Source organism: Kwoniella pini, chromosome 2 (genome assembly GCF_000512605.2).
Source record: "Kwoniella pini CBS 10737 chromosome 2, complete sequence".
NCBI classification, from domain to species: domain Eukaryota; kingdom Fungi; phylum Basidiomycota; class Tremellomycetes; order Tremellales; family Cryptococcaceae; genus Kwoniella; species Kwoniella pini.
In genome coordinates, this window is record NC_091717.1 from 1,762,446 (window position 1) to 1,785,042 (window position 22,597).

The 22,597-nt window shown below is 41.5% G+C and overlaps 8 protein-coding genes across 8 annotated transcripts; 3 read left to right on the forward strand and 5 right to left on the reverse strand.

The window, feature by feature from the left end:
• Window positions 1-471: 471 nt before the first annotated feature.
• I206_101993 (uncharacterized protein) lies at window positions 472-4,524 on the forward strand (the record flags this gene model as incomplete). Its single annotated transcript, XM_019158610.1, has 18 exons — window positions 472-808; window positions 864-891; window positions 949-998; window positions 1,049-1,118; window positions 1,177-1,207; window positions 1,266-1,377; window positions 1,444-2,461; window positions 2,516-2,633; window positions 2,710-2,889; window positions 2,948-3,120; window positions 3,178-3,292; window positions 3,361-3,446; window positions 3,511-3,529; window positions 3,584-3,901; window positions 3,970-4,092; window positions 4,167-4,269; window positions 4,343-4,418; window positions 4,470-4,524. 18 exons carry the CDS (start codon window positions 472-474, stop codon window positions 4,522-4,524), a joined length of 3,012 nt encoding a protein of 1,003 aa, XP_019008356.1.
• A 182-nt stretch (window positions 4,525-4,706) lies between these two features.
• On the reverse strand, window positions 4,707-6,375 carry I206_101994 (uncharacterized protein; the record flags this gene model as incomplete). Its single annotated transcript, XM_019158609.1, has 4 exons — window positions 4,707-5,507; window positions 5,583-5,712; window positions 5,805-5,901; window positions 5,997-6,375. 4 exons carry the CDS (start codon window positions 6,373-6,375, stop codon window positions 4,707-4,709), a joined length of 1,407 nt encoding a protein of 468 aa, XP_019008355.1.
• Window positions 6,376-6,782: 407 nt separating this feature from the next.
• I206_101995 (uncharacterized protein) lies at window positions 6,783-9,099 on the reverse strand (the record flags this gene model as incomplete). Its single annotated transcript, XM_019158608.1, has 7 exons — window positions 6,783-7,271; window positions 7,329-7,628; window positions 7,682-8,143; window positions 8,208-8,420; window positions 8,475-8,640; window positions 8,718-8,888; window positions 9,005-9,099. 7 exons carry the CDS (start codon window positions 9,097-9,099, stop codon window positions 6,783-6,785), a joined length of 1,896 nt encoding a protein of 631 aa, XP_019008354.1.
• A 448-nt stretch (window positions 9,100-9,547) lies between these two features.
• On the reverse strand, window positions 9,548-12,600 carry I206_101996 (uncharacterized protein; the record flags this gene model as incomplete). Its single annotated transcript, XM_070202488.1, has 11 exons — window positions 9,548-9,559; window positions 9,630-10,352; window positions 10,409-10,450; window positions 10,507-10,750; window positions 10,815-10,952; window positions 11,025-11,137; window positions 11,203-11,271; window positions 11,340-11,405; window positions 11,465-11,569; window positions 11,672-11,766; window positions 12,330-12,600. 11 exons carry the CDS (start codon window positions 12,598-12,600, stop codon window positions 9,548-9,550), a joined length of 1,878 nt encoding a protein of 625 aa, XP_070058589.1.
• Window positions 12,601-13,425: 825 nt separating this feature from the next.
• I206_101997 (uncharacterized protein) lies at window positions 13,426-14,726 on the forward strand (the record flags this gene model as incomplete). The annotated part of the gene is made up of 9 exons (XM_019158605.1): window positions 13,426-13,462; window positions 13,532-13,572; window positions 13,647-13,672; window positions 13,734-13,747; window positions 13,898-13,965; window positions 14,030-14,042; window positions 14,101-14,171; window positions 14,304-14,520; window positions 14,611-14,726. 9 exons carry the CDS (start codon window positions 13,426-13,428, stop codon window positions 14,724-14,726), a joined length of 603 nt encoding a protein of 200 aa, XP_019008351.1.
• A 1,504-nt stretch (window positions 14,727-16,230) lies between these two features.
• On the forward strand, window positions 16,231-17,247 carry I206_101998 (uncharacterized protein; the record flags this gene model as incomplete). Its single annotated transcript, XM_019158604.2, has 5 exons — window positions 16,231-16,293; window positions 16,363-16,386; window positions 16,463-16,556; window positions 16,648-16,681; window positions 16,758-17,247. 5 exons carry the CDS (start codon window positions 16,231-16,233, stop codon window positions 17,245-17,247), a joined length of 705 nt encoding a protein of 234 aa, XP_019008350.2.
• A 484-nt stretch (window positions 17,248-17,731) lies between these two features.
• I206_101999 (uncharacterized protein) lies at window positions 17,732-19,103 on the reverse strand (the record flags this gene model as incomplete). The annotated part of the gene is made up of 6 exons (XM_019158603.1): window positions 17,732-17,906; window positions 17,967-18,113; window positions 18,202-18,269; window positions 18,342-18,740; window positions 18,845-18,967; window positions 19,068-19,103. The coding sequence occupies 6 exons, from the start codon at window positions 19,101-19,103 to the stop codon at window positions 17,732-17,734; spliced, it is 948 nt and encodes a 315-aa protein (XP_019008349.1).
• A 1,516-nt stretch (window positions 19,104-20,619) lies between these two features.
• Window positions 20,620-22,415, reverse strand: I206_102000 (uncharacterized protein; the record flags this gene model as incomplete). Its single annotated transcript, XM_019158602.1, has 5 exons — window positions 20,620-20,957; window positions 21,067-21,835; window positions 21,893-22,038; window positions 22,102-22,248; window positions 22,319-22,415. The coding sequence occupies 5 exons, from the start codon at window positions 22,413-22,415 to the stop codon at window positions 20,620-20,622; spliced, it is 1,497 nt and encodes a 498-aa protein (XP_019008348.1).
• Window positions 22,416-22,597: the final 182 nt, after the last annotated feature.

A 22,597-nucleotide genomic window follows, 5' to 3' on the forward strand; every position in this document is an offset into this window, starting at 1 on the left:
ATATCTGAGGGTAATAGCAATTGAGGGAATTTGATAAATCTTTCTTTATAGTTTTCTCTTCTGTAAAATCTCGTCATTTATTTTGTAATTTTCCCTTATGATCAAATTGCCCCTTTTCAACTACGATTATGATTAAATAGGATTTTTGGTAGACTTTAAGCTTTCTGGATTTTCGGTCTAATTGGGTTTTCACCTACTCACCAAAAGAAACTTAAGTATGACTAAAATACATGAATTTATACCAAAGATCGACCAACAGTTCAGTGGTTTAGTATTCCAGCACTAAAATAACCCGGAGTCAGGGTATGAATAGATAGACCAGGACAGGGGACATTTTTGTATTTCTGGTAAAATAGACCCTGTCTAATTGAATAATATTCAAACTCATAACACTCAACGCATTGTCATCAAAGTCATTTACGAAAACAGAAATCTTGCGAATCCATAACAACACTATAAATACCCAGAGATATGCAGCAACGGCCGCTGGTGCAGAGTGACTGGCAGGTCCAACAGGATGACACATCGCAATTCACTAATTGGTATCCTAGCGAATACTCCAGCGATGAGTGGACTCATTTTCAGCCACAACAGCTCGACGCATCACGATATGACCAACCTTCGGGATCCAGTAATCCAGTATATCAGCAGGATTTCGGAAGTACTATCCACGAACCGAGGCGGATGTCAGGAGTACCTAGTCTAGGGGAGAAAGAATCGGTGTCGCCGGAAGCTGGCGGATCAGACACGTCGAGTATGAATAGATTCGCTTTACTCAATGCACCTACTTCCAGCTCTTCTTCCTCTGGTAAGTAGTCATCATGTCAAGTCTTTGAAGGATCGTATCTGATTAAGATCATTAGGTGATCTGAATGGAATGATGTCGGAAGGGTGAGTCCTCATGTTCATTTATTGTAAAACCTCTATCAAGGCTAACGAATATGACAGATCTCAGCAAGCAGGCCAGGGTCATTCTTATCAGGAGCAGGGTTCTTCTTGTGAGTTCCCCCAAGTACTTGACAAAATTGTCGTTCTGACCAAAATACAGATTCCGGTCCATCTGGAATAGCCTCAATAGACCATATCGCACCTTCCGGCACTTCTCTGCGACGAGGAATGTAAGTTCGAGATCACAAGAGACCGCGATGTGATCAATCAAATCTAACAAATGGATAGGGCATGTAAATTCTGTCGACGGCGCAAGTTGGTGAGTTTCATCGAGAATCCGGGATGTGATCGAAAATGTGCTCACTCCGTGGAAATAGCGCTGTTCTGGTGAAAGACCAGCATGTTCAAGTTGCGTAAAGTACAAGCAAGAGTGCGAATATCAGCCACCTGCAAAAGCTCAGAAAGTTCAAGCATTGGAATCACGTGTCGGTGAGCAACTCTATTGTCCCAACGATTTCTCTTCCACATCCTCAGGCATACTGACAAATGGTGCAGCTGAACTATCAGATATCATCAACCAAGGCTCAGTTCCGAATATCCCGCCAGCATTCAGCTCTCAACCTTTGACGTATGATGAAAACGCCCTTCAACAACCTGTATATGGAGGTTCCTATCACAATGACAGTCAAGATCAAACTCCTTATCTCAACTACACTCTACCTCTCACCGGGGATAGTTCCAACTCATCAACTTTTACGCCAAACGTAAATATGAACGGCCAAGCTTTCAATGCGTACGCAGATGCTGCTACATCCCAAACAGCTATCAATATGGCATTCCCTCAACCTGGTCCACACAATCAATATGCATACCCCCTGATCCCCGAGAATGTTCAATTCGCTACCAATACTTCTCAAGCTAACACTCTTCAAGAGATAGCGGTACCTCCATCTTACCCAATATACAATTCTCATCCCTCCTCATCGCCCCTGCCGAAGGCGACCTTCAATAGCGGGAACCAAGATGGCTCTATCCCAATCAATTATTCTTATCCCCAAACCCACTCGATGCCATCCCTTCCATCCCAAAATTTACCCTTGTCAACCTCGCATGCGCAATATCCTGCACGACCAGCTGCGCTCCTTACCCATCAGCTGTCCATCACTTCCGAGTCTTCAACATCTAATGGACAGACCGCCAATACGCCAAGCGGAAGTGCTAGTACATCAGGCTCAATACACGCTCCTCCAGGTCCTCAAACCATTTATGCTGAAGCAGCGAGTCTTGCGAGTCTTCGTTACACAGCCGAATTAGCTGATAGTGGAGATCCTGTTGATAAAATAACTGAACGATTGGGCGAATTCTTGTTCAGTCCAACCGATACGTCCGGTCAATTGGGCAAAGATGACTTTGATGACGCAGTAGACACAACGAAGAAACGAAGGACGGGCAAGGTGCAGAGTGGACAGTGGGCGAAAAGTAGCTCGACAAGACCTGATGGACCGAATAGAACCTCCTTGTTTAGAAGCAGGATCGAGACGGACGGCTTGAGGGATGAAGATCGGGACAAGCTGTGAGTAGCATTTTCAGTCATCTCCATCAGGTGTAATTGCTGATAGGCGGACAGACTGGAGGTTTTCTTCGGACATTCTCGGTTATTCTTCGAGATGAGTATACCTCGATTTAGATATAGGATGTCTTTCAATGATCGGACAAGACCAAGTCTGGCGTTGCTGAACGCAATGGTACGTCCTGCCCTATCCCGTCCGCATCAATTTGTGCATGGCATGGAGAATCCCAACCTAATCTTGCTATATACAGTATCTCTGGGCAACAAGGATGACAGCTTCTCCCAATCTGTCAGCTATGGAAGCTCATTTCTTTGCCGAGGCCTGTAGACATCTCGACTCTGCTGGACCGAATAGTGACCGCTTAATAGACGCTGTCAAGGCCGCAATGTTGCTTTGTGCTTACTCATACACCAACGGAAGGCATCATGAGGTCAGTTCTAAGTATCATGCTTCATAGACGAGAACGAGCGCTGATGATCCAGATACAGGGCTGGCTCATTGCTGGTCTAGCCGTTCGATTGGTCTCATCCACAGGACTCCACCAAATACCTTCATTAACATTTCGACCAGCTCATGCGGACAATCCATTTTTACGGAATCGAGTGCATCTCTTGCCACCTCCGGAAGATGCGGTGGAATTGGCAGAAAGGGTTCATGCGTTGTAGGTCTAATGTCTAACCTAGATGCTGTCATAATTAGCTGATAAACTCGTCATCAGCTGGTGCGTTTATGCCATTGAGAAATGCGGCGCATTCGCAACAGGGTTCCCGTCTTCATTGCGAGATGAAGATATTGCCACGCCATTTGGCCGACCACTGGATCAGATTGCTTCGGTGAGTACATATAGGCGATGATCAAAGTGTTGAATTCATTGACTAAAATCGCATTCGAAACCCTTTAGCAATCTGTCACACTGCAAGATGATGTAACAATTCGAGATCTGTACAGAGGCACGGCCTTTCCTCATCCAGATGGAGATTCGCCCTAGTGAGTAATTCAGCACGGATATACTCTTGCGCATTGAATCTTGCTGATAGGCCGTCCTCCGCAGCATTCGTTGGATAAAAGCTGTACGTTGATTGTATATTGGCGGGTATCATTTCTTAGCTTACCATACGGTACAGGTGACAATCCTTGAACGAGCGTCGAAACTAGCTTTCCTTACTCCGACAGACGATTCCGAGTATACTCAAGCGTGGACGGCTTATGCAAGTGCACTTGGCACATCCTCATCGACCGGCTCACCTCCCCCAAAGCTACCTCCAGGATGGCTCAATCAGCCAAAATATAGAAATTCTAAAGATTATGATGATTGTTCAAGAGCCCTTACACATTATATCGATAGTCTTGGAGTTGAAGGGATATCGCCTGTTGAGAGGAGGAAGATGGCCGAACAAGAAGGGTCGGTAGAACCGGTCATTAAAAGTCACACGATATTGCTTGTAAGACTTACTTACTTCTGCCCGCTGAACCGCGAGTATCGAAGCTGATAAATCGATTATGCTTCTAGCACCATGAGACCATTGCTGCTGAAATGTTGATGCATGACATCAACTCGTTAGACACTGAGAATGAAGTTGCCGTTTCTGCAGGTAGGAGATCGGCTGAATTGATAAGAGCTCTTCCGCCTATCGTGAGTGAAGATCCCGTATTACTCATCAATGGTATCATCGAGAAAGAATCAGACTAAACCAGAGTATCCTGTAGCCTCCACAAGAAGTCGATGCACAGGTCATATTGGTATGGTGTATGATTATCAAATTGTTAATCAAGGAATTGAGAAGATGTACCAAGCTTGGCGATCAATCAGGTTAGTCACTTTCAAATGTCACCGGTAGATTAGAGTCCGATCGATTTGCTAATTCTGTCGAATCTGCGTATAGCTTCGAAATCAATCGAAGACGATGTCGATATCTTAATTAAGGAGATGAGCCGGATAGGTGTCATAATGCATATAGCGTTAGTCTCCATTTAAACGTGATGTGGTGCTTTGCTGATGTTTTGTTGCAGTCGAACACAAAGTAAAGCAATGGACGATTTCAAGAAAGCTGCTTTGGCGGCGTAGACTTCATTACACATGTATGGTTTAATGGACATTTGCGAGGAATAGACGTCGGAATAATCTGTAGCATAGATCTTGGTCAAAGTATCTCTTCAATCATCTATACATAGATGTATAATTATACAACGGAATGTCATGAATTACAAAGCCATCTATAACTTAATTGTACAAACCATGATATTCAGTTAACCTGTACAAACATTTTGATATCCACCTGAACCCCATCCCGTACCACCTACAATAGCTAAAACAATTAAATGACCTAAAACAATACTTGATCCTAAATAAATCCATTTAAATTTTCCTTTAATTGTTCTAGCTTCAACAACAAAAGTAGAAACAGTTGATAAACAACCACAAAAACCTTGTTGAATTGAATATAATCCATTACAAATTAAAGAAGAAGAATTTATTGAATTAAATTTACGTTGTTGAGAAAATGTAATTGAAATTATTATTGTAGAAAATATATTAGCTAAAAAAGTACCTAAAGGAAATTTATTTAAAAAAATTGATTTTGTATTTAATTTTGAAAGGTAAAAACGAATTATAGTTCCAGGTGGACTTAATAACATTGGAAAAATAATATTATGTTTCCAATTTGTTGGACCTAAAAAGTAAAGTAATAAAATTATTAAGTATGATAAAAAAGCTGTTGAGATCCAAATTAAATCTAATATTGGAGTTTGAGATAATCTAATTAAACTTTTATTATTGTTTAAATTTGAATTTTGTTTTACTTTTTCATGATCAGAATTGTGATTAGGTTGATTAGGATTATCATTCTGGTCTGAAGAATTTGAAGAAGATTCTCCTCTCTGGTTACCGTTGGGTAGTTTTGAAGGTATTCGGTCTTGTCGAGGTGTATGATATACTCTTCGCAAAAGAGTTAAAGAGGGTAAGAGGGTTGAAAAGTGTTCTCCAAATCGTAATGATGCTATGGCAATTGCGAAAGTGGAAAGAGAATAGACAACACCGTCTACAGTCTGAATATATCATTAGGCATTATAGACCAACATTAGCGTTAATCACAAATCGACGAGACGAGAACAGTCGCTCACGTCGTGTAATCCCTTTCTATTGTATTTATCGAAATTGCTAAATGATAGATATCCCTCAAGCATCCAAGAAGAAAAGGTGGTAACGGACCCTGCTATACCGGTAGTCAAGAAGGTGTATATTGGCGGGTATCTACAACAGAGATAGACAGGTTTGAATATTTTACATCAGCTTCTGAGCAACGCAATAATGTTTCATGTGTTGATAGAATGCCTTCTACTCACATTGATATGATTTCATTCTTTCTTGCCAAAGATAATCCCATGATTCCACTTCCGACACCTTGTGACCATGCTAAAGGATATATGACTGCACCGTCGTCTGATTCGTCGACATATCGAAAGTCAGCAGCTATTGAGAGTTATAGACGATCCCAAAATTGACGATAACATGTGAAGAAATCGTAATTAACTCACATGTACCCAATCCATTTAACCCTAATCTTATCAAACATCCAAGCATACTAGCAAGTACCAAGCCTCCATAATGAGCTCCAAGTCTCAACCAAGTTACTTCCTCTTCAGGAGGTGGCGCATTATCTTCAGGCGGATCAGGAGACTCAGGTCGAGGTGGACGAGGTATTTCCGGATCTTCTGACATTGTTGATTCCGATCGGAGTTCAGAATGTCTTGTCGACCTATTTCGACTCAACGAGGTAGTGTGGGACATAGCAAACATATGATGATCGATAGGTTGGCGATATATATGCTGTGATGTATGAGGCTGAGGTGAGATTGAGAATGAGGATGGTGCTGTCGTATCGATAGATGGGGTGATGGGATATGCTTCAGACATCTTGATGCTTCAGAAGTCATGAAGTCGGGCCCAACGCTGGGTATTATCGGTTCACCATTGGGTTTCCAATTAGACAGTGGGGTTTATATATAATCAAGGTACTGATCGAATATGATACAAGTCAACTTGAAAGAGAAAATGAGAAAGTGTCCACAATTCGAATCAGCTGAAATTGTTTATAGGCTAAATTCAGGCACGTCGATGTCGTCTATACATGGAATACCATAATTACATCATGAAATTGTCTACTACTTAACCTTGCATGAATGCAAGGTTCACAGTGTGTTTGCTTTGTGTTTTCGTCCATTTTTTTATGCAAGTAACGAAATGATATAGAATACTATGATATGATAATACAGATGAGATACGGGACATCCCGTCTTGACCCATAGCAGACTTCGACAAATCTACTCCCAAACTCGCCCTTTGGGCACCTCAAATTGCCCTTGGCGCCATTTTTCGAGCGTCAACCTCAATTTCTGTCTTGCAGCCTCACTATCCCCCTTAATCAATCCTTCTCCTAATCCTTCTCGCTCAATTACCTCCCAGATCTTACTCATTTGCCCTCGACCAAATACTCGTACTGCTTCATGAGCAACGATGTCAATCCACGAAGATAACAAGTGAGCGGTAGGAGGGTACGACGGTACAGGTTCTTTAAGAGCGAGGGCCATCCATGTCCATGAGGCGGGGAACCGAAGTGCTGGGATGATCAGGCTTTCCAATTGAGAAGGTGTTGGTGGTGAATCGGCAATTGTTGGTACAATAGATGATAGGGGTGTTTGAAGGATTGCAAAGTACAGAGTACAGATACCTGCCATTCTAGAGATGTACTCTGCTATTGATTCGTCGGGCCCTCGACCGGTAGATTTCTCATACTCATCTCGAGACTGATTCTGTCACAGTCGCTCATATTAGCTACACAATAAAGACAACATGATACGGAAACTTACGGTTTGCCTCGTAGGATAATATGGAACCACCCATGGGCATTTCTTGACAAACCTTGTGTAGACTATCTCACCCAAAGCAGAATGACCTCGAAAAAGCAAGCCCAGTACGATCCTGGCCAGGGGGAAAGCAGCATCTGGCTTGGCACTGACCTCATTCTCTGCTTGTTTGATGAGAGCCTTGGCAAGATGTGAAAGCAGGTAAGCGTAGGTTTTCGGAATGTCGTTGTTCAAAGTGACAGGCGATGACGGGGATGGTGGCGACGGGAGCTGTTCGCATAAGATTGCATGAAGATCGTTGGTCTGCGAAAGTCTAATCAGCTATTCTGTCATTGACACTGCCTCTTCACACTCACAACTCTGATGATACCCTCTTTGGTGTTGACCACTTGTCCTAAACCTCTCGTCATCAATCTCATTCCACCTCTCAAAGCGGTTTTCGTCGGCCTATCAGCTTTGACAGGGTTTATGACATGCTCTTTCATCCATTTTTGCTTATCAACCCATTTCTTCCATTCGCTACCGGATTGATCTTTGTCTTGTTCAGCTTTCGCCGTCGCGTCCTCTTCTGCACGTTTGGCAGCTTCTCTTCTAACCGCTTCCTCGGCCTGTTGTGCTATCTTCCTGTCTTTTTCTGCTTTCTCCCTTTCCCAATGCTCAACTTGCGCCTTCTTCTCATCTGCAGCTTGCTGAGCGACTTTGTCAGCTGCAGCCTCTTCAGCCGCTTCCTCCGCTTTGAGCTGCTGAGCAGCAGCGACAATCTTCGCTGCGTTCTCGGCCTCTCGTCGCTCGACATCCTTGATAGCAGACTCAATATCCTAAAAAAGGTATTTCAGCACCACGCGAATATAGCTTGACTCTATGGGGACAAGCTGTACTCACACTCCACAACTTCTGTTCTCTCTCTTTAAATTTCCTCTCGAGCTCCTTCTGCTCCTGTTCATTTTTCATCGTCATACCCTCCAGCATTTTATGAAGTTCATTAGCTTCTCGCTCCAAGCGAAGGTCTTCCTGAGATTGCAATCTTGCCCTAGCATTTGAAGCTATATTGCGGAGTTCACCTCTGCGTTGAGTCGCTTGTTTTTGGCCATCTCTCTATATACATATTCTCAGCTCTAGACGAGAAGAACAAGGAGATCAATGACTTACCCAAGCTTCCTGATCAGATGACTTTATCCATGCGTCAAATTGATTCTCCCTTTCGTCCAGCGTATGTTCCGCTTTGGCAGATATAGCTTTTCTAGGGACAATAAACCTATAAGCCAAAGAGGAAACAAGTTTCGCTTTTCCCTTGCCCTTGATATCTATCTTCGAACTGATGGGCCTTAGAGTCAATCCACTATCCTTCGGGGTACAAAGACTAAGCATTGGGACATAAGAACGCCTACGCACGGAGAATCCTTCTTTTCCCTGTGACTCGACCCTCCACTGGATTTTGTCTTGACCACATCCCAAGAGTCATCCAATCCTAGGTTAACTTCATCTTCAGAATCCAGAGCAGACTCATCAGACGTGTCGTATGCAGTCAATATATTTCTACCTAAAGTCGAACGAGGATTGCGTCTAAAATGGAATCTCGTCAGCTCAATTCCATTATCCACCTGAGACCACAGGTAAGCCTCAAGGTAACAGAAGAAAGGTTGATAGTAATGTATTCTGGCAAAAAAAGCAATACTGACGAGGGCGTAAGACTGACTTCGTCATCTGAAGAGATGGAATAATCCAGTGATGATATGGATTCATCATCTGAAGAATTTTCCAATGCGAACCTCATCTTATTGATTTGCGTAGGTAGCGTGTTGACAACAGAATCTGATCATACAGAATCAGGAAAGGAAGTGACTCAATAATTGAGTTGCGCGTGAACACCTGTCCTGCTAGTCTACAAGATGTAGGAGGACAGATTGGTTTTGGAAGGTGTTGACAGGAAGATGAAGATGATTGTTCACGAAATTCCAACCAACATGTTGAGACAACCGGATATTATTCAGGCACAATCGCACAACACATTAAAGGAGGGGTCAAATTAACTTGCTCAAATACATACAAAGATAAAGATGATAAAATGAGATTGATGCATATTGAGGCTATATGAGGAAAGCTTGTCCCTCAGTCAGATATTCAGATGAAGGGATATGTGATGCCATGCATGAGTGTATCGATCCAGAGCGACCTGCTCTTCTCAATTTCGTTGCCCTCATTGATAAACCGCATCGCGCAATTTAACGATTACTCTGAGTTAAGTGAACAGAAAACCATTAGCTATCATTGTGTCTGATTAATCAGTAGACGACAGAAACTCACCAGCATAGCTAATAAACTTCCAACATCCTTGGCTTGACCAGTTCTTGAATTGTTATTATTGTTTCCTTGATTCGTATTTCCTTGAGAAGGTTGAGGTGGATATCCATATCCACCTGAATTTGCACTTTGTCCATAACCTTGAGGTGGTGGCATATAAGAACTAGACGGTGGAGGAGGTCCACCTCCTGCAGCAGGTGGGTAAAGTGGATAAGATTGTGGAGGTGGTTGAATTGGAGCAGGTGTAGAGGGGTTATACGGACTTTGATTAGGTGGTGGTGCGTTATATGATTGAGGTGGAATGTATCCTCCTTGCGATGATTGAGGGGGATTATATCCACCTTGAGAAGGAGCCCCGCCGTAAGAATTTGGAGTAGGAGTGTTGTAACTATTACCTGGAGGGGGATAATTAGAAGCCGGGTTATATCCTTGAGTAGGTGGTGCAGGGGGTGGTGGACCAGTATTGCTAGCGGGCGGATAAGGCGGGAAATTACCGGCTGGCGGAGGTACAGACGATCTATAATTGCTGGGAGGTCCAGGAGCTGGGCCAGGATTATAGCCCGTATCTCGAGGTGGGTACATCGAAGATGGTGGGCCACTGAGAGTGGGAGGAGGACCATTCAGGTTGTGTGGTGGCGGCATATTTCGAGGTGGAAGAGCATGAGCGCTGTTAGGAGGAGGAGCAGCAGCAGAGTGTGTTGGTGGACCACCCAGATTGGCCAAAAGCTAGAATCTTTTATCAGCACGGTCAAGTATATAGTGGACACGAGCAATGGACTTACCTGTTGCACTTTCCTAGCTTGTTCCAATCGATCTTCTCCAGGCTATCGAAAAATCTGATCAGCTTTGATCGGGGCAGTAAAAACCGGTGGTCACTTACAGGGATAGAAGGTGGCACACTTCCGTATCTTCCTTGACTAGGTGGATTACTGTTGTAAGAACCACGTCTGTCACCTCTAACAGGCGATCGAGCTCTAGGATCTCTACTACCAGACCCCCCATAGCCGCCTGGGCCATTGAAAGGTGGAGGAGGTGGTGGTCCCGAATTCCGACTGCCTCGCACTTCGCCATATCCCGGTCCTTCACCACTTCTATGCCCTTGGGTCTTAGCTCTCTCAAGTAGCCTGCACATTATCCACAAATATTAGCTCGGACTTAAACCAAGTGGACAAAATATTGTGCACATACGGTGGAGGTGGTAGAGCATCCTCTTTCTCATCCCAAATGAATTTCAATTCTAATGTACCACCTTGAAAGGGCTGATTGGACATTCTATCAAAGAACAATGCCGAACCTCTTGAGTCATAATATTCAACGATCTTCTCTCTGAAAGGAGTCCAAAATGATCAATAAGAAATACTCGGTGGGCTAATTTCTCGCTGGTACGAAGGTACTTACGCAGGCTCTCTTCCAGGTTTTATCGACTTGACATCACCAAATTGTTCGCACGTTCTTCCTAGCTCATATTCACTAACTACTCTAGGCGGATGAACGAATATCAAGATTGAACCCTAGACAACGGGCGGATTTTAGCGGTGCTTTGTCAAATTGTCATGCATTTCTTCTTCAGGCTTACTTGATTTTTCTCGCGATCGCAATCTCCAATCAAGTCTTTATCTCTTGGTAAACTATAATGAACATCGATCTAACATCATCGTATTATAAAAGTCTCAGTAAAATTCAATCCCGAGGTCATGATGCAATTAAACTCACAGATCTATCACCAGCTTTTAGACCATGCATTGCATCTCTAGCTTTCTGTGCAGCACGAAGATCAAACTGAAGAATCATAATGGTCAGCTTTAATCATAAATGGACATTTCATTAACAACGCTCACATAAGTAACGAAGATTATACCTCTTTCTTTGATCCTATCGTACCAAGTTTTCACTTCTCCGTAAGTTGAAAAAGAATTTTGTAATGCCGCTGAATCAGCTTCATACTATTCAAAACCAATTCTTACGAGTTAGTTTCGTATTCTAAACCGCTAAAATAGCAATGCAAGCCTTTTGATAATGCTTAAACACTAAAACACTGGACATACCGATACGTTCCTAACAAATAATGTTCGACAAACTCGTTCGGCTTGAATTCGATCTTCTACAGAACGGTTTTCTCTTCGACTTTGACCACCTCGAGCTATCAAATTAGAACATTGGAGAAAGAAGAAAGAATCACATGAAGTCAGCTTGATCGCTCAAATTCATTCCCTACAATCATCAAAAAGTTTTCTCTCCTTCATTATACAAAACGTGAAATGGGTGATTCCCACGTTGGAGCTCAAGGACAATTGAAAGATCGCTGAAAAAATGGAAGTAATAAAATTTTCGGACACGGTTGGAGAAGACTCTTTCTATCGATCTCAAGACAACACCCTGAAACTCGGAAATATCTCCAGCTTCTCAAGCTCTCATTTCAGGGCGCTCAGGAGACAACGCTCAACTCAGGCCTTTCATCACAGCTTAGAAGACTCATGAAATTAGACTTTTCATGACTGTCCACGGCCAAAACTAATTGTCCTCCTGAACCACATCTTGGTTGAAAGCAATAACTCCGGGAACGGGAGGAAAAGGTAAATCAAGAAGCGAGTGAAAGTAGTGATCTCCTCACAGAAAGCATAGTTCTGACTCAATGAAAGAAGTGAGATCCGAAGCGTCTCAACAAATTACAAAAACAATCGATTTTCAGAAAGATTTACTCACTTGGACTTCTCTCCCTATCTCTACCTGGACCATCTCGTCTACCGCCTCTTCCACCTCTATCGCTTCCTCGACCACGTCCACCACCGCCTCCTCTACCTCGCCTATCGTTGTTACTTCGGTCCGCATACATATCTCTTGGTGGTCCGTCATTGCTTGGTGCAGACTGATTAGGATCATATCCCCCACTCGCTGAAGATCCTCCATGATCGCTGAATGCATTGAATGTCGGTGGAGCGGGAAGGAATGGAGGGGGAGGAGGTATGTGACTCATTTTGAGTTACTGAAAATTGACTTCCTCAAGTGACGCTGAACGTAGAATTGATCGAACAATAAAACGACAGAAGAGCTTTTGCTATAGTTTGATCTACACGTTTATGACGAGAAACCGAAACAATCGATCACTCATATACTCGTAACTTGACGAAGATTTGATGGTTCGTGACTAAAGCTTGCGTAGAATGTGTTCTTAGAGAGAGAATGACGATGCCCGTCGTATTTGATCGTGAAAGAGGAGAAAGGAGTCTTCGAAAACAGAATGAATTAGGAGAACCAGTGATCACCTCAAAACGCTGGGTCTTGTTTGCTTGACACGATGAAACGGGCGGAAAGGTCCACGCTGGCGATGATTTCCGAAGACTGGCGTGTACACTGAATCGAAGTGCGGATGACAATTTACAGATTGTTGTAGAATATCTATGAGATAGGAAAGGAACAGAAAAAGAAGGAATATAAGAATCTCAATTTGACAAGGACTGAGTGGAATTATTCGTCTTTTTATGAATTGACGGTAACCCTGAAATGGTAATGCCAAGTGTAATTCCCCGATAATACAATTACGATTTCTAATGTAATTGAGAGTTTGATTTGAGATTACGTTAATTTGTAATGTCACTGATTGAGTGGCAAAATATTGGGGAATGGCGTCACTTTTGAATTGTTGTTGCTGTGCGCAAGTTATCTGAATCTGTGATTTCATTTCAATTTTAGACTTTGATTTCTCATCTGGAAGAGAGTAATAATATCGACTGCACCATTCAAATAACCTTGAATTGACGAAAGAACATATAGTGTACGAAGGATATTCGAATCAATCGATATGTCAAGAACTACCTCATTCAAATTAGTGCTTCTAGGTGAATTATCCCCGCGAACTTTCAAGAATGACGGGACACATGGCTAATTGTTTCTCTTCAATCTCACAGGAGAATCAGCAGTAGGGAAATCATCATTGGTCTTACGATTTGTTAGTTCAGTGTCGGAGTTTTTTTTGGATCACTTCAAGTGAAGGCTGGCTAACGGTTGATTTGGATGAAATAGGTTAGGAACGAATTTTCGGATTTCAGGTCAGCTACCTCCCTACATTCCCACTCGGAGTGGAATCCAGCTGACATGATCCACCTGTAGAGAATCAACTATTGGTATGTTCCAACGAAATATCTCGTTTTGTTCCTTATCATTAAGGTATTTGTATTAACGATTATACCCTTTGTTCTAATTCATCCTTTAGGTGGTAAGTCTAGCAATTTTCCTCAACTCTTTATTCATGCTGACCATTTCAAAATCCATAGCTGCCTTCTTAACTCAGACCGTATCTTTAGATGATAGCACCTCCATCAAATTCGAGATATGGGACACAGTGAGTCTTCAGTCTTGGCGCTGGACATGTCACCTTGACTGACTCCCAACGTGTGGTCCCTTAGGCTGGACAGGAACGTAAGTACCAGTCCAATATTCTCACAACTGCTAGGAAGCTCATCACGTTGTATGGCAGGCTATAAATCACTTGCGCCTATCTATTTCAGAAATTCTAATGCTGCTGTCATAGTTTACGACATAACACAGGTGAGCTAATTCCAGGCTTCTGATCCTAGGGGTCACGTCCAGCTGACCAAGTCATTCACTACAGGCTCCAGAAGTAGGTCCCACGGTATCAAACATTCTATCATAGGTAGCTGATCTTTCTGAATGATCCAGGCTTCCTTTGAAAAAGCGAGATCATGGGTCCGAGAATTACAGCGTCAAGCAGATCCATCTATAGTCATTATGCTCGTCGGAAACAAGCTAGATCTAGAATCACAACGGAAGACGCCGAGGGAGATGGGGGAGAGGTTTGCTCAAGAAGAGGGATTGCTATTTGCCGAGGCTAGTGCAAAGTCAGGCGATGGAGTAGAGGGTTTGTTCATGGACATCGGTGAGTTTGGGTTTTGCATCCCATCCTTTTCTTTTGACAGGGGTATATTCTCCCACCTACAAAGCTGATGCACGATACACAATATATTAGCCAAGAAACTACCACTCGCTCCACCGCCAACTAGATCCACTCAAACAGGCCCAAGAGGAGTGAAAGTAGCGAACGAACAGGAAGAGAGCACTACGCCGTCCGCCTGTACTTGCTAATTCACTTAATACCCTCGTTGTCACTTTATATTCGTTCAAATTTGTACAATCGTATCTCTGTTTATTATTATACCATTTCTACCTGTACGAGTAAAGTATAGATTCAATTAAATTATTGAGATGTCCATCGATTATGTACGTCATTTCTCGTCGTCAAGCTTCAAAATGTCGTATTCAAGAATAGAGGACGAATTGCTTAAATCTCTCTTGTCTATATCGAGACAACGATATAACATCAGGTCGTTCCAGCATTTTGTAATTAGAAGTTACTGCCTGTTTCTTGTTAACGCGTTCAAGCTCCTTGCTATTCTCAATGTTCTGTAATTCGTGAACTAGCTCCGAGCTATGCGGGATGAGCTTTGATGAAAGATAGACGGGCACGGTATCCAAGCGTTCTGTTTCCCTATACTGCGCAGCGAGTAGACATGTTATCTGTTATTGTTGTGTCGTGTAAATCGCTGCTAGCATTACCAGCGGAGTAATGTTCTGGTAAATTCATAAGCACAGTGCCGTTGCTGACTACTAAATACTTTGTAAGGGTGATTGAAAGTGAAAGTGAGAATGAGAAATGAAAATGATTTTATAGAAGTTCAAGGCACATTTAGCACACCTCATCTTTTTGGGTTTCCAGCTTAAAGACGAATAGACTTGAGATTTTTAATATTGCTGGTAAACACAGAGCCATTCGAATCTGTTTGTACCAAATGTACAGTCATTTATTCTGCATACAATATCCTCAATGATTTTAGTAGACCAATTCAACACGTTGAAAAGTGAACATTACATTTTTACTTATTTTTGGTAATGGGAATCGATTAAAATCACGTCACTTTGGTTTAATTTACCCTATTAAACAACGCGCGCTAGTCCGGAACAATTCAACTCATTATAATTAAATCACTGGATTGAAAGATATTTGAAAGTTTCAAGTTTTCTAAAGATTCAACAACCTTGATAACTTATAATTAAGACCATTGATTGCTACTTCATTACGGAGGACTAATATATATCGGAAAACTAATTGAAAACAACTAGAGCTTTACTCAATTACTCAATTATCAACAATAAATTATTTACGCCCTTCTTCCCTAAAATCCTTGACTTTACCTATTTTTTAGTCTATATAAGATTCGTCAAAGCTTCATAGTAAAGTATCTAAGTATAAGGGAAACATAAAATCACGATTCGAGAAGATCAAGATTGGACTTGACGACGAAATATCAATTCAATATTCCTTAACATTCAGATTCAATAATTGTCAAGGCGAATTTAAATTAAATCGAAAGCTATATACGATTATTGAATAAGGAGTGAATCAAGTGAATATCGAGTTTATTCTATCTTAAGAGGTCATATTCTATACTCAATATCTTTGGGCAAGATGGTAAGTTGTTATACATTTTTCATTTTAATTTTTAATTTTAAAGGTAGTATTTGCTCTGGATGAATTTGGGTAGATGAATTGTACTAATATTTGAACGCGTTATAGGGGCCAGCACCTCGTATGTTGTTCAAAATAACGGTTTTAGGTGATGGAGGTGTGGGTAAAACAGCGTTAACAGTACAAGTGAGTGTGGAATTCTACCAAAAACCAAAACCCAAAATTGTCAAGTATTAATCATATTTATCTATCAAGTTCACAATGTCCTCATTTGTGGAAGTGAGTCTAAGAACAGATTTCATACTTTGTTCACAAAGTTTACCTTATCATTCGCGCTAAATGTTTATATGTTTAGACTTATGATCCCACGATAGAAGACTGTTATAGAAAACAATGGGTAGTGGATGATCAACCGTGTTTACTGGAAGTTCTAGATACGGCAGGACAAGGTGTGTAATTTCGTTTTGACGATTTATGAGCCATCCTCAATTCTACTCAAGAGTGGGCTACTCAAGCTGAATTATGTTTTGGGTAAAATAGAAGAGTACACAGCATTGCGTGATCAATGGATACGGTGAATAAAAGTATTTGTTCTGAATAAATTTATTTTAAACTTTAAACTGACTATTTTACCATTTATTTAATTATAGCGACGGTGAAGGTTTCTTAATAGTATATTCAATAACTTCACGTGCAACTTTTGAAAGAGTTGAAAGAATAGTAGAAAGAGTAATTAGAGTAAAAGATGAAAATTCTTTAAATAATAATAATAATAATTCAACTTATGGAATTTATCAAAATCATTATAATTATTCATCTTCACAATCTTCTACAATAAATCCTACAAGATCATTAAATAAAATTCCAATAGTTATAGTTGGAAATAAAAAAGATCAATATCATTCAAGAGAAGTTTCAACTGAAGAAGGAATTCAATTATCAAAATCATTAAATTGTCATTTTTTTGAAACTTCTGCTAAAACAAACAATAATGTTGAAAATTCTTTTAAATCTTTAGTACGTCAAATAAAAGTTTCAAAACGTTTACCTTCACAAAATCTAAATAATAATCAAGATTATCCACATGCTGTATATGGTGGTATAGCTAAAAAAAAGAAACAAAAATGTATAATTTTATAATTTATGGGAAAGTGTGTATGTGTGTGGATGCGTTTCTGCGCGATGGAAAGAATTGTATGAGAACTAGGTTTTGGCATCTATTAGTAAATATGAATTCGCGGTATAGACGTTATCAAAATGGAAAAAGTAGACAAGGGTATTTGAAGGTCGCTCTGCTGTTGAGATGAAATTGAAATCTCAAAATAATAGTTGAGAGGAGCAATCATTGTATACGTATCGTATTTTATTGTTATTTTGGGTCTATGAGTGCACTCATCATAAATGGAAAACAAAATGTACATACAACGCCGTCTTGTATCTGAATAAGACGAGAATGGTCAGTCTAGTGCATTCTGATTTACAATCAACCAGAAGTTATAGGCACGAATACATATTCAACGCTTTAAAAATATAATATAATCTACTACAGGATCGTTTCTAAGCACAGTTCTTCACCACCTCCCATTAATCTGAATGTAATTATCCACAAGAAAGATATTTGGAACTAATCGTTTCTTCTTCCATCTACACTCTTCTCTCTACCTGTAGCTCTACTGATACTTCTCAAAACATTACCGAATACTCCACCTTTGTGCCCATCTGAGCTACGTCCTCGCCCCCTATCCACATCAGGTGCTGGTGAATGTTCTTTAGAGGGAGGTTTCATATTTCCAGCGCCGCTGCACGAAGACACAAGCAAGGTTAATTTCCATGTCATGGTGATTTGTTAATCGACTTACCCCCTTCCAGTATTAACATAATGCTCCCCGTCATGAGCATGTACCTTTGCATGTGCTTCCCTTTCCTCTAACGACAAGTTCGCAAAGTCCGGGTGATTCGTATCGTGCGTGTGCAAATTGCCTGCTCCACCCATGCCGCTTGTGAAGCTAATTAAACGAACCGTTGTCAGCAATATTACCAGACAGTAATGAATTTTGAGCGAGATTTACGTGACTGAAAAAGAACTTGACTCACGGTTGATTAGCTTCTTCAGCTTGGTGTTTAGCAATGACCTCTCTTTCGTATCTCTGTCTAGCTTGTTCCTACATTCGCGTACGAACCTCTGTGTTAGCTTCTCATTCTGTCACAGCCTCATGTGTGAAAGAGGTACATACCTTTTCAAGGTCAATTGAATCACCTCGTTCTTCTTGGATGTTTCCAAATCCACCTCTACCAGAATGTCCGATAGTATGTTGAGTGTTGCTTGTAGGTGTATGACTGACCGTGGGTGCCAAACTTGAATAATCATCTTTACCAGCAACACTTCCTCCGAGGGGATTTCGAATGGCAGATCTTGATCTAGATTTTGATCTTTCAATATTACCTGCACCACCTCTCCCAGTTGAAAATCCACCTTCAACAGCTTGTCTACCTCTTCTTTCAGCTACAAGCTTTTCTTGAAGTATAGCTTCTTCAGCTGCCTCTTTTTCATCTTTGTTGATTTGTTCTCTGGTTCTAGAACGAGATGCTGATCTGTGTATATTTCCTGCTCCACCTCGGCCAGAGTGGGTTACCTAGAAGCGATAGATGACCAGTCAGCACATTTTGCCCATTTGGATGAGTGTTTCTCCCCTGTTGCTATGTTTTCAAATGTTGATATATCTAAGTAAATACTCACCAGCTCTCCAACGGGATGAGGAGACAATTCCCTTCCTCTTTCAACTCCAGGTTGAGCCTCCAAGTCTTGTCCTCTTGTAGGTGATTTCATCAAGTTTCCGGCACCTCCTCGACCGGTAGAGTACTGTACAGGACGTAAATTAGCTCTTTAGCTTACATATTGCCAAGATCGGACTGAAAGCTGGGTGAAGGGCAAAACCAGGAATGGATGAAGCGGAACTCACAATAGCCCTTCCGGGTCTCTCATCAGCCATCGACATGCTAGCTATTACCAATTGAGTTCTAATCAGCGTTTAATCTTGTGTTTGGGATGATATATGTTCGCTGAAAGTATAATCAAAGTTGAAGTGGAAGCAAAATGAATATGAAAACGAATGTTGATGATACAAAGGGGGTGGCAATGATAATGTTCAAACAGGGTGTAATTGAGTGAGTAATTAATGAGGATGATAACGACCGGTTAAAAATGGTAAAAATGACGTTATATGTAAACAAAAATTGGTTTTTTCCTTCCTTTGGTTTCTTACTCAAATCGTTCGAGTTCATGCATGAAATTCCAACCAATTAGACCCTGTCATATCACTTCGTACTCCCCATGCATATGATAAAATGCCAAGCACACTTATCGCATCACTACTTTTTCAGATTAGAATCCATAGCGATCTCACGCGCGATCTCTTATCTTGAAATGAAGGGTAAGAAGGAGAGCATCGTAACGTAAAAGGCAAAAAGCATTTTGGTTGGTCAAGGCGACGTCCACCAATAATCTAATGACACTAGAGGTTCAAAGATAAGGAAATCGCCTTTTCCTCATTCTTCACATGCGGTCAAAGACAGATGAGGAACTTAGGTAGATCTCGTAAAGGTTCCGAAAAAGTAATTTAAACCACGCCACGGCTTTTTCGTCCTTTGTAATATTCAACCAAATAACAATCTCTCACGTCTAAAGGGAAAATCAAAGCTTACGAAGAGAGAGGTGTAAACTAACCTGTACCAATACTTCCAAAACTCTGTCTCCTCTCTCCTGTCAATCTAACATTATTACTTGAATGAGCGTCCCTGTTTGGACTGAAAGCCCTAGCCATCTTTTCTCTAAATGTTGATAGTGTAGAAGAAGACCCAACCGAGGTAGTTTCACTTGGACGTCTTTCCATGATTGGCTTTATTTCTGTGGGTATGATTGTTGTGTATGATATGATTTATGACTATTTTTATCTATTTTTGATATACTTGATTTGATCGACCATATGTTAATTGTTGATGGATGTGACTACCTTCATACACGACTACAGATCCATTTTGCAGATTTTTTGATTGATGCCAAGCAAAAAGTCAAGTGACTAGCCGCCCACGGGGCAATTATACGGGTCACCTCACCGTACCTCTTTCAATGTGGCATTTTCTCGCAAACACTTCACCGCGTCGCAGAGCGCAATACAGTACAAATACATTTCGACGGTCAGTTATGAATTGCTGTCATTTTCGTCTAACTTGCATAGAGTCTCAATGTCATAGATGAAGGTGCATTACATGCTCAGCCTTCTCATATTATAAAAAGGGGCATGAATACCAAATCATATCTATGAACGAAATGAACTATAAAAAACGAAAATTATAAGTTATGATGGAGATTGTTCCCATATATATACTCTTTTACAAAGGAAAAAACCAATTCATGTTGTTTTGTAAGATCACAATCTATGAGCTTATCAATTACACACTCTCAACTCTTAACAATGTTCTATATCTACTACTTCAATTCTGCTTGATCACTGTTTAAACATCAACCCTTCCTCCTCCCACAGCTGCGTTGCCTTTAGCTCCATGAGGAACTTTCTCTTGCGATGAATCACCATCTTGAGATCCAGGTGACATTGGAGACTCAGCAATGACATCTCCAGAAGACATGATTGGCTTGGATTCAACTCGGTGTAATCGAAGTTCAGGGTCGGTCCCAACGTAGTCATAAGCGAATTCACCAAGGTAGGCATCATCGATACCGACGATCTCGGCTTCCTCAGAAGCCCTCAATCGAAGTCCAGGGATGAAGTGCATGATCCAGCAGATGATGGTAGTCATCACGAGCGAATAGGCGAAACCGGCAGAAAGATCGGCTATTTATGCGGGGAAAAAAGATTTCAAAAATTTCAAAAAATCAGCTCCAATCTTCCTTCTCTCTCTCTCTCTCTCTCTCCAACGATAGAAATCACAAAACCTGCTCACCAACTTGATAACCTAATTGTATATAATGGTGGTCAAACCAGCCACCAGGGATCTCTGTGATACCGTCGAAGCCAGCTACGGAAGCTTGAGCGAAGAGACCAGTCAAGATGTTACCGACCATACCACCGATAGCGTGAGAAGCGAAGATATCCAATGTTTCGTCAACTCGGAGGAGGAACTTGATTTTGGTAGCGAAGTTACAAGCGAAGGCAGTAACGAATCCAATAGCTACAGCAGCTGGAGAACCGACGAAACCAGCAGCAGGAGTAATACCGACAAGACCAGAAATGGCACCTGAACAGAAACCGACTGCGGAGTATTTTCTTTCAAGTCTCCAATCTAGAAGCATCCAGGTGATACCTCCAACTGAAGCGGCAAGGTTGGTAACGATACAAGCTTGAACGGCTCTGAGGTTGGCGGAAAGAGCAGATCCACCGTTGAATCCAAACCAACCGAACCAAAGGAAAACGGTACCGAGAATGATGAAAGCAGTGTTGTGAGGTTTGTAGGCTAATCTTTCAGTACCGTATCCTCTTCTTTTACCGAGGTAAATAGCGATGGCCATTGACGCAGTACCGGATGAAATGTGTACAGGTGTACCTCCAGCGAAGTCTAAACCACCCATGATGAATGACCATCCATTCGGGTTCCAAGTCCAGTTGGCGATTGGGCAGTAGACCAAGGTTAACCAAGCGAACAAGAAGACCATGACTGGTCCAATCTTGGATCGTTCAGCGAAACCACCAACAGCGAGGACACCGGTAATAACCTGTAAAATGTTTAATTAGTAAGCTAGGTCAGGCTTACAAAGAAAGGCAGAACTTACACAGAACATGCATTGGTAGACACAGAAAAGAATAGCTGGAATTCTGCTCGAACCGGCGGATGGGTCGGCAAGAACACCTTTAAGACAAAAGTATCGAAGATCTCCAATGAACTTGGAACCAGTGTCAGAGAAAGCCAAAGAGTAACCTGTAGTTGAGTAAAAGCGATTTATAAGCATTTTGTTTTGAAAGGTACAAAGGAGGTGCTCACCCCAGAAGAACCATTGGAAAGAACCGACAGCCACACCGGCAACACTCAAGAAGATCATGGACAAGGCATTCTTTCGTCTCAAAAGACCCGAGTAGAATAATCCAACACCGGGAACCATTAACCATACTAAAGCCGTAGATGCGAGAACTATCAAAGCAAAGTGTTCCGTCAACTATGTCCCTGAACTCGCTGAATAAACAGGGCTTTGCCTACTCACCCCATGCCATATCACCAAGGTTATATATGTATGGAGTTCCATCATCGGCGTAATAAAGGAGATCTTGCGATGACTCTACGTATGTAGCGTTGACCATTTTGTTAAACAGCCAAGCAGTATCTTTTTAGTAAGAGAAAAAAGTCTTATCTGTGGTGAGAGATAAGCAGAAAGTGGCTAATTATCGTTGCGCTGTTGGCTGATAAATATCGAGATACAACGCTTATTCGATGAAAATGTGATCAATCGAGCTTTTTAAGCTATGCTTCTAGCGTAGCTTTG